At 41.1% G+C, this 14773-nt stretch overlaps 1 protein-coding gene across 1 annotated transcript; it reads left to right on the top strand.

Moving 5' to 3' along the window:
• The first annotated feature begins 5188 nt into the window (after nt 1-5188).
• On the top strand, nt 5189-14645 carry LOC103257994 (zinc finger protein 92-like). Its single transcript, XM_021710943.1, has 6 exons — nt 5189-5221; nt 8907-9033; nt 9808-9903; nt 12892-12975; nt 13864-14109; nt 14194-14645. The coding sequence occupies exons 1-6, from the start codon at nt 5189-5191 to the stop codon at nt 14643-14645; spliced, it is 1038 nt and encodes a 345-aa protein (XP_021566618.1).
• The last annotated feature ends 128 nt before the right edge of the window (nt 14646-14773 follow it).

Here is a 14773-nt window from a genome sequence, read left to right as displayed (position 1 = left end):
TTGAAAGGTTGGGTTGGTTGCCCTGGTTTTGCATGTGATGGAGATTTCTTGAGGGGAATGAGGTAGGCTGCCTCTTGACCTGCAGAAAAATGTAATCTTAAGATGTCTTAATGCCTCCTAAAACCTGCCTATTGGAAGTTAACTATGTCTAACCTGTGCTTGATTCAAAATGTGTCAGTCTAAGGAAAAATGTCTATGCTGAGGCATAATGTGAACTAAATTTATTTTAAGTTTCTCAGAGTCCCCAATTTCATTCTGGATTAAGTGCACTTGTGAAAGGAATATAAAAATCCAAAATTATAAAATATCTCACCTACTGAGAAGGTGTAAGAACCCATATGAAGCCTCTCAGGCACACAAGAGAGCAAGTTCAGTGTCTCCTGAGAGTGTAGTCATTTTAGCTCTAGTTATTCACCGTAATATGTATTTTCTCAATACAGTTTGAAAAGTTTAAAAATTTTCAGTCAAGATATAGAGAGATGTCTGGAAAAGATTAAATATCTAAGGTTGGGTGAAGTGGCCCATGCCTATACTCCCAGTACTTTGGGAGGCTGAGGTAGAGGACAGAGCCCACAGGTGTGAGATTGGCCCGGGCACTTGGTGAGACTGCTTTTCTACAATAAATCAAAAAAATTAGCCAGGATCCATCTGACAACTAGAATTATGCAATAAGATAATTTGTAACACAGAAATATTCACTAATACATTAGGTCTGAGAAAAAAGAATGAAATGAAATCCACTCAGCCAGTGTACACAGTATTTTTGTGAACGATACAGCATAAATTTGGGCATCAACACAGGCCTGTTCAATTGTGAATGCTATATTTACATCACACAGAAAAATTTGCATATACTACTCAGAGGGAAAATTCACAGTAGGTTGGAAGGTCCTCATCGTTTTAATGTGTACAAAATGAACTGAATACCTTCTTAAAATGCAAATTCTGATTCAGAAGATTTGGAATTTGCCTGAGCTTCAGCACCTATTTTTTTTCATTCGGAAGGATCTCATTCTTACCCATGCTGGGTTGTAGTGGGATATTCACAGCTCACTGCAACCTCGATCTCCTGGCCCGAAGGTTGCTGGACAAATTGGTATCAGGTGCCAATGCACACAGGTGCCAACACAATATCCATGCTGAGATATATATGCCCCTAAAATAGTAAATTTTAATGTCAATCTAATAATAAATATGTCTTAGGCAGAAATCCATGTACAAGTATCTCTCATGGTGTGTAATCTCAAAATCTGTACTTATATTGTTTGTTTTTAGCATCTGGAAGAGCAGTTCTTTTCTAATAATTCTTTTTTTTTTTTTGAGTTGGAGTCTAACTCTGTCACCCAGACTGGAGTGCAGTGACCGCTCCTGGCCACTGCAGACTCGATCTGCTGGGCTCCAGCGATACTTCCACCTCATCTTTCCAAGTAGCTGGAACTACAGGTGCATGCTACCACACCTGGCTAATTTTTTGATTTATTGTAGAGATGAGGTCTTGCCAAGTTGCCCAGGCCTGTCTCGAATCCATGGGCTCAGGCAATCCGCTCACCTCAGCCTCCCAAAGCCCTGGGATTACAGGCTGAGACACTGAGCCCAGCATCATGTGAAATCTTAACCATTCACAGTCCCATCCTTTGCTTGTTTCTGAGGATCCACCCCATTTCCAATGGGAAGCTTGGATATCCACAACATTGCCATGTTCCCCAAGCACAAGGAAACATTTTTAATACTGCAGGTCATACATTCATGGTGAGAGCAGTTCATCGCAACTAGGCAGCATGGATGCTGAGAACAGTGGAGCCTCTGGTATGTAGGGAGACACGTCCTTCAAAGCCCTTGAATATCAGGAAGAACAAAAAAAATTGAAAAAATGCTCATTAGGCAAGACCATCACAAGTAGCAGTGCAGTTTACAAGTTTTAAAATTGGCAGTCCTCCTGACCTGTGTCACATTTATCTGAGAACCAGGTATTTTTTTCCTTTTCCTCCAGCTTCTCTGAATTTTTTTTTTTTTTTTTTTTGAGTCAGAGGACTCACTCCTTTGCTCAGGTTGGAGTGCAGTCACATGCTCACAGCCACCCCAACAATGACCTACTGGGCTCAGGCAATCCTGCCTCAGCCTTTCAAGTAACCATAACTACAGACTAAGCTACACTTTGTCAATTTTTAATGTATTGTAGAGAAGAGGTCTTATCAAGTTGACTGGGCTGGTTCAAACCTGTGGGCACAGGCAGTCCTCTCTCCGTTGCCTCCCAAAATGCTCAGAATACAGCCTGGACCATGTAGCCTGGCCCTCTGGGATTTCATTTCAGGTGAGATGATCTAGACAAGTCACACCATGTTGAAAATATGCCTTTATTTATTTTAAAATTAAATTGAACATATTTATTTTTTGTTAGAGTCTCACTGTCACCCAGGCAGGAGTGAAGTGGCATCCTCATTACCACAGCCTTGAACTCATGGGCTCAGGAAATCCTTCTATCTCAACCTCCAAAGTAGCTGGAACTACAGGGCTTTGCTAATATTCCTGGCCAATTTGTCTTTAATTATTTTTTATAGTGACATGAATATGCTATGATGTAGTGGTTGGACTCAAACTCCTGACCTCAAGCAATACTCTCACCTCAGCCTCCCTAAGTGATAGGATTCCTGGCATAAGCTATGATGTGCAGCCAGCATATTCCTTTCACATAAGTATAATCATTTCCTTGCTACCACCACAACCAAAAGCAGGAGGGTCCAGATAGTGCGATAAAGTCTACTTTTTTGCTGTTTTGTTGTCACAGGAGACAGATTCAAAAACAGTGAGGTCCTGCAAGGAATGCAAACTGTGAGTTACTTCTTTCCTTTCCACAAGTGCCCTCCCTTGCCAGAAACACTGGCAATTTCTTCTACAGCGATAAATATATGACCCCACTAGCTTACCTGCCTGACCTAACACAAGCAGATCAGGACAGGTGACCTCCCTTTTGAATTCAACTTTAATGAACATATCTGGCAACTCAACTTGACAATGTCACCATGTTAGAATCACATGGGGTATAGCTGGGCACAATGGCTCACACCTGTAATTCCAGTAGTTTGGGAGATGAGATGAGCGAATTACCTGAGCCCCAGGGTTCCAGATGAGCTTGGCCAACTTGGAAAGAACTCATTTCAGCAGTAAATCAAGCAATTAACTGAGCATGGTGGCACATGCCTGAAGTTTGACATGGAAGTATTGCCTGTGGCCAACAGGTCAAGGCTGCAGTGGCTGAGAGTGTCCCACTGCACTCCATCCTCGCAAAACAGACAAAGAAAACCTATATGCCTATTTTTAACAATGACAACCCAGCAGAAATGATAATGAAAGAGTTACAATTCTGTCTGTGAATGCTCTCTTAAGCAGTAACATGAGAACTCAACAAAAAGTCAGGTACCATGGGCAACTCCCTTCTTTGTACTGACTACATGGTGCTGATTCAAGCATTTACCCTTTTACAACAGTTGGAAGTTTCTGGGGTGTAGGGATATTGACCACTTGATCTGTTTTTTTCTAGTGGCTTTGTAATATGGTGGTAAACCTGTTTTTCCAGACCTACTACTCATTATTTACTCAAGTAAAAGGAAACTGGAACCAATCCATATGGCTAAATTCACACGTCCATAGAGAGTTATATTCTTATTACTAAACTCAGCATTAAAAAGTAATTTACTGGAAGTGTTATTGGTTAGGCTCGGGAGGTCATGGTGAGTGGATCATCTGAGCCCCCATGTTCAGGACCAATTCAGGCACCTTGGCGAGACCTCCTCTTTACAATAAATGAAAAAAAATTAGCTGGGTGTCATAGCGTCTGCCTGTAGTTCTAGCTACTTGGAAGACTGAGGTGGAAGGATCACTGGAACCCAGCAGGTTGTTTATGGTTTGGCCATGTGTGTGAAAACAAATGTAATGGATACTGTCATGCACCTGTGAAACTCAACAATTAATCTATCACACTTTCTGGTGGAAATGTATTGATCTACAGAGCTATAAAGAGAGAAATATTTTCCTCAACATTGTGATGTAACCTTGGGGTAGAGAAAGGAGGGAGGGGGAATAGTATCCCAGACCCTCTTTCCTTTGGCCCTGCCAGCCAGTCGGATCCTCCCCACTACTCTTTTGGGTCCCAAACACTTGGAAAGAGGGTCTGTTCACAGAGAGGGCTTAGCTTGAGGTTGTGGATGGGACAAATCCCCCGCGTCCCGGCCTAGCCTCACCTACACCGAGCACACCAGGCACAGCTGCTGGTGGGGACGTGTTCACTGTCAGCTGAGGGGAGACTGGTCCTGGCACAGCCGGGTCATCCAAATCCATCCACTTCCCCTCTCGTGACACCCCAGGCATACTCACCTTCTCCCAGCTTCCAGATGTCCCAGCAGCCTCACCAAGGGCTTCCACGTCCTGCAGATCACAGGGTGACAGAGGTCAAAGCGAAGACACACTTGGGTGCCAAGGCACTACAGGACACTGCAGAAAGGACGACCCAACTCTGCGCAGGCACAGGAGACAAAGGCCCAAAAACCGCCCTCACTTCCAGCTCCTGTCTGATTGACCAGTTCAGGCCTCAGCATCCATTGATTGGAAAAGCCTTTGCCCTTCTGGTCTTGACTGACAGGAAGTGCAAAACAATAAGGACTCCATAGGCAAAATGCCTTTAGATTTCTCCTTGCCCCAGAGTCTGGGCAGATGGGTGGTGGGAGGGGGCTTGTGGCCCCCTTTGGGCCATAATGAGATTTTTTTAACTCCTGGTTGGTGGGTCGCTGGACTGTAGGTTGACACTGCCTTTCCCAGGACATGCTGGAATTGTAGTCCTGCAGCTCCGCCATCCACCAACTGGGAGCCATGCAGACGCCAGTGTTCACCGCAATTCCTGTAAGGGGCTGCCCTCACAAGTTCCTACCACATTCCAGATCTGGGAGAAATCTCAACATTTTCTTGCCTCATGCAGCCCGCGTCTGATCACATATCCTGTCACTCAAGACTAGATGGCCTGGAGTTTTATCCAATCAACTGATGCTGGGCTTTGAAATGGCCAATCAGACAGGAGCTGGAAGTGAGAGGGCAACTTCCGGGCTCTTACAGGGCCTTAGTTTCTTCCATCAGCCTCTCGTATCTTCATTGTAGCCTGTGTTTCCTTGTGACATGCAGGTCCTTGGAGATTCGTAGGATGGAGACTGAGACCGTCGGAAGGCGGGAGGTGGTGAGTGTGCAGGGAGGTTTCCCGAGAGGGGAAGTGGGGATGGACCCGGATGACCCGGCTCTTTAGGGACTGGCCTCTCCGTCAGCTCAGTGCCTGGACCCATCCCCACTGGCGACTCGGCCGGGTCCCCTCAGTGTAGGTGGGCCTGGGCTGTGACCCTGTGGTCTTGCCCCTGCAGCGACATCGCCTGCTAAGCACTGTCCGTGCAGCTCACCATCTCCAAGTGTGCCAAACCTGTGAGGGCTTTGGAGAGGATCCGACTTGCATGGGGAGCTGGTGGGAGAAAGGGAGGCTATGATCCTGGCCCACTCCCTCTCTCCTCCCCAGAGTTAAACGGTGGCTACATCACAACGTTAAGGAGACCTCTTGGCCAACAGTGGTTCTTGAGTCCAGAAACTCCAGCTAGGACTCGTGGTGTGGGGATCCCGGAGGACCTGGGAGGAAAGGCTATGGGAAGGGGCAAGGGGAAGATGGGATGGGCAAAGGCTGTTGGGTGACAGTCCTGCAGTGGCCTTATCTGAATTATCTAGGTGGAAATCTCCAGGGTCTGTCATTAGTGTCATTAGGCATTTGTGTCACCAGGTCCAAATTCGGTTCTGTCGACATAAGGAGTTGGAGCAGGGGTTGTGAGTTTATTTAGTACGGACACTAAAACTAATGAAATGAGGGGACGGCATCCTAAAGAATCTTCCTGGGTCGTGTGTGCGTTTTCAAAATTTTTATCCAGCCTGTGGAACAGAGAGCGGATAACATCAAGAGGTGACTTAGACTTGCAGACATCTGGGTAATGAGAGAAGTCCTGGAAAGTGGTGAATTATCTTTGTCCTTGATTCACAATCTCCTTTTTCCTTTACTAAACAAAGCAGAGTTAGTGTACAAACTCCCACTTTTCGCAGAGTTACTCTGGACAGCTGCATACTGGTGCCAACCCTTGTCAGCATTTCAAAATTATTTTTAGCTACATTCAAACACACAGAGAGGCCAGAGATCCCCAACACCCACCCCAGTCTAAAATGGAGTTATGTCGAACATTTGAGAGTTGACTGTCCCATTTTAGATTGATTAGGTCTAAGGTTTTATATTATTAAATTAGTAACTTAAAAAATTTATTACGGCGAATGGTTTCTGTGCACTTGTAGACACATCACTGTTCCTGAGGGGCAAAGGCAGAATTGATGGATTATCTTGCATTTGTAAAGAAGAAAAACTGTCCTAAATGACAAAGTAGACCCACCTCAGGGAGATGTGGAAGAATCAAATCAAAGACAACCTCAGGCAAACAGGAGAGCAAGCGAGGGGATCCCAAGAGTGTGGTAATAGTGACAAAAAATAAATACTTTCTATTTAATTTTGAAATATGTAAAGGCATATTTTCAAAATGTAGGTGTAACTTGATTACATAATCTCACCTGAGAAGAAATACCAGAGAAGTAGGAGGAAAAAGAAAAAATGACTGCTTCTCAGGTAAAGAAATTTGTCCCAGATCACAAGGAATGTCATGTGTGTAAATCTTGCAAACCATGCTGCTGTCCTTGTGATGATCCTGCCTAATGAGTTGGTTTCAACTATTTTTGTTCTTCCTGTGATATTCAATGGGTCTGTTGGATACTGCTCCTACATAGCTTCTTCTGTTCTCTTTAACCATACTGCTTAGTTGTCATAAACTGTTCTCACCATGAATGTATGACCTGCATTTTTTATTTATTTTATTTTATTTTATTTATTTATTTTTTTGAGTTGGAGTCTCACTGTGTCACCCAGACTGGAGTGCAGTGGCCGCTCCCGGCTACCGCAGCCTCGACCTGCTGGGCTCCGGCGATCCTTCCACCTCAGCCTTCCGAGTAGCCGGAATTACAGGCGTGTGCTACCACGCTCGGCTGATTTTTTGATTTATTGTAGAGATAAGGTCTCGCTGCCCAGGCAGGTCTCGAACCCGCGGGCTCAGGCAATCCACTCACCTCAGCCTCCCAAAGGCGCGGGATTACAGGCTGAGCCACCGAGCCCGGCTTGACCTGCATTTTTAAAAATATTCCCTTGTTACTGGGGGATATGGGAAGGCATGGTAACCAAGAATCCCATTGGAAATTGGGTAGATCCTCAGATCCTAACAAAGGATAGAAACATGTGTATGTAGTCTTCCTCTGTTTTCCAGCATGACATGCAGTGGCACACTCATGGCCACCAGAGTCCAGTTAATATTTTAATTTATTATAGAGATGAGGTCTTGCCAAGTTGTCCAGGCTTGTCTCACACCCAAGGGTTCAGGAAGTTCTTTTTCCATAGCCTCCCAATATGCTGGGATTATAGGCATGAGCCTCTGCTACTATCCAGAACATGTATTTGTTAAGTTTCTGTGTAGATGCTCCATCAGCTCCATGCAGAACACGGTTAATAAAATGTACATTTTAACAGGATGGCAGTTACTGCTCAAAATAACTCCGGAACATCTGAATAAAGAATAATTAGAAAAGACTTGCTCCCTAGGATGCCAAAAAATAAAAATATAAATACACTTTCAGATATTACATGCCATGGGAGTTACCTGTAGGCTGATTTCTGTGTAATACGAACTTACTTGTTATTAAGTTGAGATTACAAATTAGTATATAGAATGGGTGTGGTGACTCAGCCTGTAACCCAGCACTTTGGGAGGCTTAGGCAACACACTTGCCTGAGCCTGTGTTTTGATAATAGTTTGGGCATTTGGTGAGACCTTGTCTCTACAGTAAATTACAAAAACTACCCAGGCACGATTGCATGTCTGTGTAGTTCTAGATATTTGGAAGGCTGAGGCAGAAGGATTGCTTAAGTCCAGCAGATCGAGGCTGCAGTGTCCATGAGCATACCACTGCACTCCTGCCTGGGCAAGAAGAGTGAGATGACAACTCAAAAAGTAATAATAAATTACTATAACTTTTGGCTAACGATCTCAGCATGGATGTTATGTTCCACCTGTGTGCCTTGACATCTGATATCAATTTGTCCCAAATACTTGGGATGCTATGGAGGATGAATTCTTTTAGCCAAGACGATTGAGACTGCAATAAGGTATGATTATGCCAGGGCACTCTAGCCTGGTTCAGAATGAAACACAACAAGCTGGGCATAGTTGTGCACGCCCGTAGTTCCAGCTACTTGGAAGGCTGAGGCGCAAGGATCGCCAGAGCCCAGCAGGTCGAGGCTGCGGTAGCCGGAAGTGGCCACTGCACTCCAGTCTGGGTGACAGAGTGAGACTCCAACTCAAAAAAAAAAAAAAAAGAATGAGACACGCCAACTGAACAAAAAAGTGCAAAACCTCAGACTAAATCCATGTGTTCTGAATCAATTTGCATTTTAACAAGATAATCAATTCATTCTTGTACAAATTAAAACTTGAGGAGAATCTTCTTACTTACTAGGAGCAGTATATGTAATGTATTCTGTGTGATATCAACAGTAATTTTAAATGTATGTGCCTGTGTTATTGTACATTTTATGCTGTTTCACTCACAAAATAGAGAGCCTACACTGGCTGAGTGGACTTTATTTCATCCTCTATTACCACACTTAATGCATTAGAGATATTTTTGTGTTATCATTTTTAATTGCATAATAATAGTTGTCTTGTTAACCGGACCTTGTTTTCACTCTTGCTTTACCTAGAGGCCATGGTGACTTGGCAAATATATGTTTTTGTTGTTTTCAGGGGTTGTTGTCATTCAAGGATGTGGCCATAGAATTCTCTCCAGAGGAGTGGGCATGCCTAAACTCCCCTCAGCGAATATTGTACAGGACTGTGATGTTAGAGAACCATAGAAACCTGGTTTTTCTAGGTGAGGAAACTTTCAAAACACAATCCCTATTTCATACTAACAATTTTATGTGCTTCCTTGATAGAATGTTTTCTGGGAATTGTTTCTTTGCATAAATGAGTTTCAGATTCCTACTATCAATAAAAAGTTGGTAATATGTTAACATAGAAAATAAAAAATTAATGATGTTTCATTTTGACATGAAGCCTTCTCTATTTTAAATTGACCAGTGTCCCTCTAGCTATATTATTGGTAAGTTCAGAAATTTAGTGGCATCGATATCATTGCCCACATCTCATATCCATTGCTACCATAAGTTATTGACTCAGCCGTACTGAACTAAGAACACACAAATTTAAGGTCAGTCATGGTGGCTCAGCCATGTAATGCCAGCACATTTGGAGGCTGAGCCCATAGGTTCAAGAATAGCCTGGGCAACTTGGCAAGAACCTATCTCTACAAAAAATATCCTGGGAGTGGTAATGCACACCTGTAGTTCTGGTTACCTGATAGGCTGAGTGAGAATTACCTGAACCGAACAGGTGAGCACTGGGTTGGCTATGAGCTTTCCACCTGTACTCCACCCTGGGTGACAGAGTGAGACTCCAACCTAGAATAAAAAGAATCCCATAAATTGAAATTTTTATCTAAACATACTAAAGGTCTTATTTGGAAACCGTATTTTGGGGTTAATTATCTGGAATCTTGTATGATGTGTCCTCTACTGATCAAATATTAGGTTTGTAATCTAAGAACTCCAGCAAGAGTCATGTTACTTTTTTCTAATTTAAACAGGACTTACTGTCTCTAAGCCAGACCTTATTACATGTCTGGAGCAAAGGCAAGATCCCTGGAATGTGAAGAGACATGGCACATTAGCCAAACTTCCAGGTAAGAGGGAGTGAATGAAGCAGATGACACAGGTTCAAGAATCAGAGCTTGAAATGTGGTTTGGGAAGGTGGTCTGCTCCAATGGAAATGGTTTTTTAGATGCCTGGGATTTTTTCTCTTCCGGTCACGTAGGGACATATGTTATTACATGTTCTGAAATTCTCCAAAAACTGCTTCATCAATGATCTTTCAAGCTTACAGAGGAAATCAAAATCCACTTAATGGTTTGTTAGGAACTGCATGATCTGACAACCTTTCTGATGCTTTGGAAACGTGCAAGTATTTGCTTATTTATTTGGCAATCCATTTCAAACTATTTTTTATGTTTTCTTTTGGCATCATGGTTGGAAGTATGTGAGCAGTGATTTTGTTATCTGTTTGAGAAATTTTAAGAACACTCCGGACACATGTTGCATGTTTTCTAATTTATGATTTTCTCTACTAGGGAAATTTCCAATGATTTTATTTAAATTCATACTCAATAGTCTACCTAAACACAAATTATCTCTCTTAATAGAAGAAATCCTGATATTTTACTTATATTTTACTTTCGTACTATAATCTGAGACTGGTGGTTTTTCTTTATATTCAAATATTTAAGTGTATTATATCATGTAGAAGGTTGGTAATATATATTAAATTCCTACCTGTTTCCTTGTGTCTTAATAACTCTTATTTTCTAATTTTCTTTAGTATGACGCTTAGGACTTGCTTCATATATTCATATATTGAAACACATGTGTGCATGTTTATGTATGATTAGCATCTGATTTTTTTATACATAAATAAAAATGTATAACCATAGTTTGTAAATAATGTAATAATTTAATATGCCTATATAGTGTGAAATGATTACAATTATATTAATGAACATATCAACCGTCTTACGTAGTTGCCATTTTTATGTTTTGTACGGAGATATGATGTCTTCTATTTTAGCAAATTTTCTAACCATATGAGATGTCATTACTAATGATAAGTCACTATGGTACACAATAGTTCCCTAAGATTCAGTTATAACTCAGATTTTGTAACCATTGGAAAACATTTCCATTTTCCACCTGTAGGCCCTGGTGACCACGTTGTACTTTCTTCCTCTATGAGTGCAAAGATTTTTGATTCCACAGGAGTGAGATCATGCAGGATTTTTTTTCCTCGAGTTGGAGTTTTACTCCAGGCTGGAATGCAGTGGCATGCTAAAGACCACCACCGCCTCATTGCTGGGCTCAGGTGATCCTTCCATATCAGCCTTTCAAGTAACTGGAACTACAAGCGTGCGCTGCCAAGCTAAGCTTATTTTTGTATTTGTCTCACCTTGTACTCGGACTGGTCTGAACCCGTGAGCTCATGCAATTCTCTCACCTCAATTTCCCAATGTGATGGGTTTACAGACTTGAGTCACTGTAACCGTTCTCATGCAGTATTTGTGTGTGTGTGTGCCTGGCTCACTTCAGTTAGCATAATGTCTTACAATGTCATCCATAAGGTTAAATTGCAGAATTCTTTAAAAAATATTTTAGCTGAAACATATTCTATTGTGCATATATACGTGTGTGTGTTTGTGTGTGTGTGTACATTATTTTCTTAATCAACATAGATTCCACAAATATTTAGGTTGTTTTCAAGCTTGGCCATCTTGACAAATGTTGCAATGCCCATAGGGATTGGAAACTTCTTTTCGGTACTGGTTTTATTTCCTTTAGTTGTGTACCCAGGAAGGGATCTCTGTGTTATGTGGCAGTTTGTTTTTATTTTTAAAAGAATGTTGATAATGACTTTTATATGACTCTACCAATTTTAAGCTCATCAAAAGTAAACAGGATTTCTTTTTCTTCATATCCTTATCAAAAGTTTTCTCTCTCTTCTGATTGATATTAGCCATTCTAACAGGTGTGACACAATATATCATCATTGTGTTTATTTGAAATTGCCTCTACTAGTGATGTTCAGTGACCATTCATATACCTGTTGCCAATTTGTGTGTCCTCATTGGAAAATAGCTATTCATTTTTGGGCTGATTTTTATTCAGGTGGTTATCATTTTCTTTCTTTAGCATCTCATCTAGTATATGCTTTGTGGAATTTTTTCTTGTCCTGTAAGGCTTCTTCCATTTCCTTTTACTCTGCAGAAGCTTTTCAGTTTGATATCTTCATCTTGTTTGTATTTATTTTTATACCTGTAGTCATAAAAAAAGTTATTACTGAGACCAATATAAATTTCAAGGATGTTTTACAAATCCTTTTTATGGTTACATTTTATCAGCATGTTCTCTGTCATCCAGGCAGTTGTGTCGTGGCTCAAGTAAGGCTTTCTACATTTCATATGAAAATTTCTCAAACATTTTTGTAATTTGCAGCTCCACAAATTATTGTTGTACCCTTAATTGAGTCATTTATCCTGATTCTTTCCATGCTTTGACATACTTTGTTTGAATTGGAGTATTTGAAATTCAAAGATATACACATCATAATGTATATGATGTTGCTTTGTCTAGATTAATATAACACCAATCACTAAGTTAGAGATTCTAGGAGACTTATACCTGTTCTTAGGATGTGTATTCTCTGTATGTTGGGACAGAAACCAGTCTTTTCATAAACCCTCAAAGGACAGAAATGTGGACTCATACTCCACTCTTCTGTTTATTCCCTGAGGAGGAATTCAAGAGTTAGAACATCCTATCTGATTGCATCATGCTGCATTGTAAAGGAAGAGAAATTATAATGGCAAAATTACTAAACTTTCTCTTCCATGTAACTCATTTTATCATGTGGATTCTGCAAAGTATTAGCTGTTTTTTGAGCTTTCACACAGGCAATGGGGTAAGTATTTTCTTAAGTCATATATTTATGATGGAGTGGAAACCTGTGATTTGTACTTGCCATCATACTTATGTCCTTAACATGGTATAATATTATGTTTTATTTTCAAAAGATATTCAACTGAGTCTAGCATGTGGAATAAATTTTTATTTTCCTGATTTTCAGCTGTGACTTCTCATTACACTGAAGGCCTTTTGCCAGAGAAGAGCATAGAAGACACCCTTGCAAAGGTGTCAAAGGGAAAATATGGTAAATATGTCCTTAAGAACTTATACTTAACAAAAATGTCGGGTAAGTGTGCATGAGGGTGAAGGGCAGATAGAATGCTCATGTGCAAATAACCAATACAAATTTACCAAGAGTAGGAAAGTCTTTCATTAACACTCCAAATTTGTGTTCCACCAGAGTATCCATATTTCTGAAATGGCTTTCAAACACGAATATGACAAAACCTTTAACCAGTTCTCAAAATGTAGTCAACATCAAAAAAAGTAGAGAAAGTATACACAATATATGTGGGAAAGTCTTTAAGAAATAATCCTATCTAAATACATTTGAAGGAATCCATAGGAGAGAGAGAACCTTCAGAAATAAATAATGTGGCAAAACCCTTAGCTATTACTCATGTTAGTGATGGGCTCCGCGGCTCACCCTATAATCCCAGTGCTTTGGGAGGCTGAGGTGAGTGGTTTTCCTGAGCCCGCAGGTTTGAGACCTGCCTGGGGAAATTGGTGAGACCTCATCTCTACAATAAATCAAAAAATTAGCTGGATATCATAGCACATGCCTGTACTTCTAGCTACTTGGAAGGCTGAGGTAGAAGGATCGCCGGAGCCCAGCAGATAAAGGCTGCGGTGACCAAGAGTGGCCACTGCACAGCAGCCTGGGTTACGGAGTGAGACTCCAAATAAAAATAAATAAATAAATGTGCACAATGTGGCAAAGTCTTTCATTCTCGTTCACATCTTACTCAACATACTGGAGAGAAACCCTATAAATGTGAAGAATGTGGCAAAACCTTTCACACCTGATCACACCTTATTCAACATATGATGATCCATACTGGAGAGAAACCCTACAAATGTGCAGAATGTGGCAAAACCTTCAAATCTCGTTCACATGTTACTCGACATACAGTGATCCATACTGGAGAGAAACCCTACAAATGTGAAGAATGTGGCAAAGCCTTTCACTTTTGTTCACACCTTACTCAACATACAAAGATCCATACTGGAGAGAAACCCTACAGATGTGAAGAATGTGGCAAATCCTTTCACTCTCATTCATATCTTACTCAACATACAATAGTCCATACTGGAAAGAAACCCTACAAATGTGAAGAATGTGGCAAAGCCTTTCACTTTCGTTCACTCCTTACTCAACATAGGATGATCCTTACTGGAGAGAAATCCTACAAATGTGAAGAATGTGGTAAAGCGTTTCACATTTGTTCACGCCTTACTCAACATATGAAGATCCATACTGGAGAGAAACCCTACAAATGTGAAGAATGTGGCAAAGCCTTTCACTTTCCTTCACACCTTACTCAACATACAAAGATCCATACTGGAGAGAAACCCTACAGATGTGAAGAATGTGGCAAATCCTTTCACTCTCATTCATATCTGACTCAACATACAATAGTCCATACTGGAAAGAAACCCTACAAATGTGAAGAATGTGGCAAAGCCTTTCACATTCATTCAATCCTTACTCAACATAAGATGATCCATACTGGAGAGAAATCCTACAAATGTGAAGAATGTGGTAAAGCCTTTCACATTCGTTCACGCCTTACTCAACATATGAAGATCCATACTGGAGTGAAACCCTATAAATGTGAAGAATGTGGCAAAGCCTTTCACTTTTGTTCACACCTTACTCGGCATATGATGATCCATACTAGAGAGAAACCCTAGAAATGTGCAGAATGTGGCAAAGACTTTACTCAGAACTTGAGTCTTATTGTATATCAGCATATTCATAATGGAGAGAAACCCGACAAATGTGAGAAATGTGGCAAGGTCTTTCACTGTGGATTTTCTCA

The sequence above is a fragment of the Carlito syrichta genome, unplaced genomic scaffold, assembly GCF_000164805.1.
Source record: "Carlito syrichta isolate Samal-C Ts95f unplaced genomic scaffold, Tarsius_syrichta-2.0.1 Scaffold12269, whole genome shotgun sequence".
NCBI lineage: Eukaryota > Metazoa > Chordata > Mammalia > Primates > Tarsiidae > Carlito > Carlito syrichta.
This window is presented reverse-complemented; position numbering and strand designations above follow the sequence as displayed.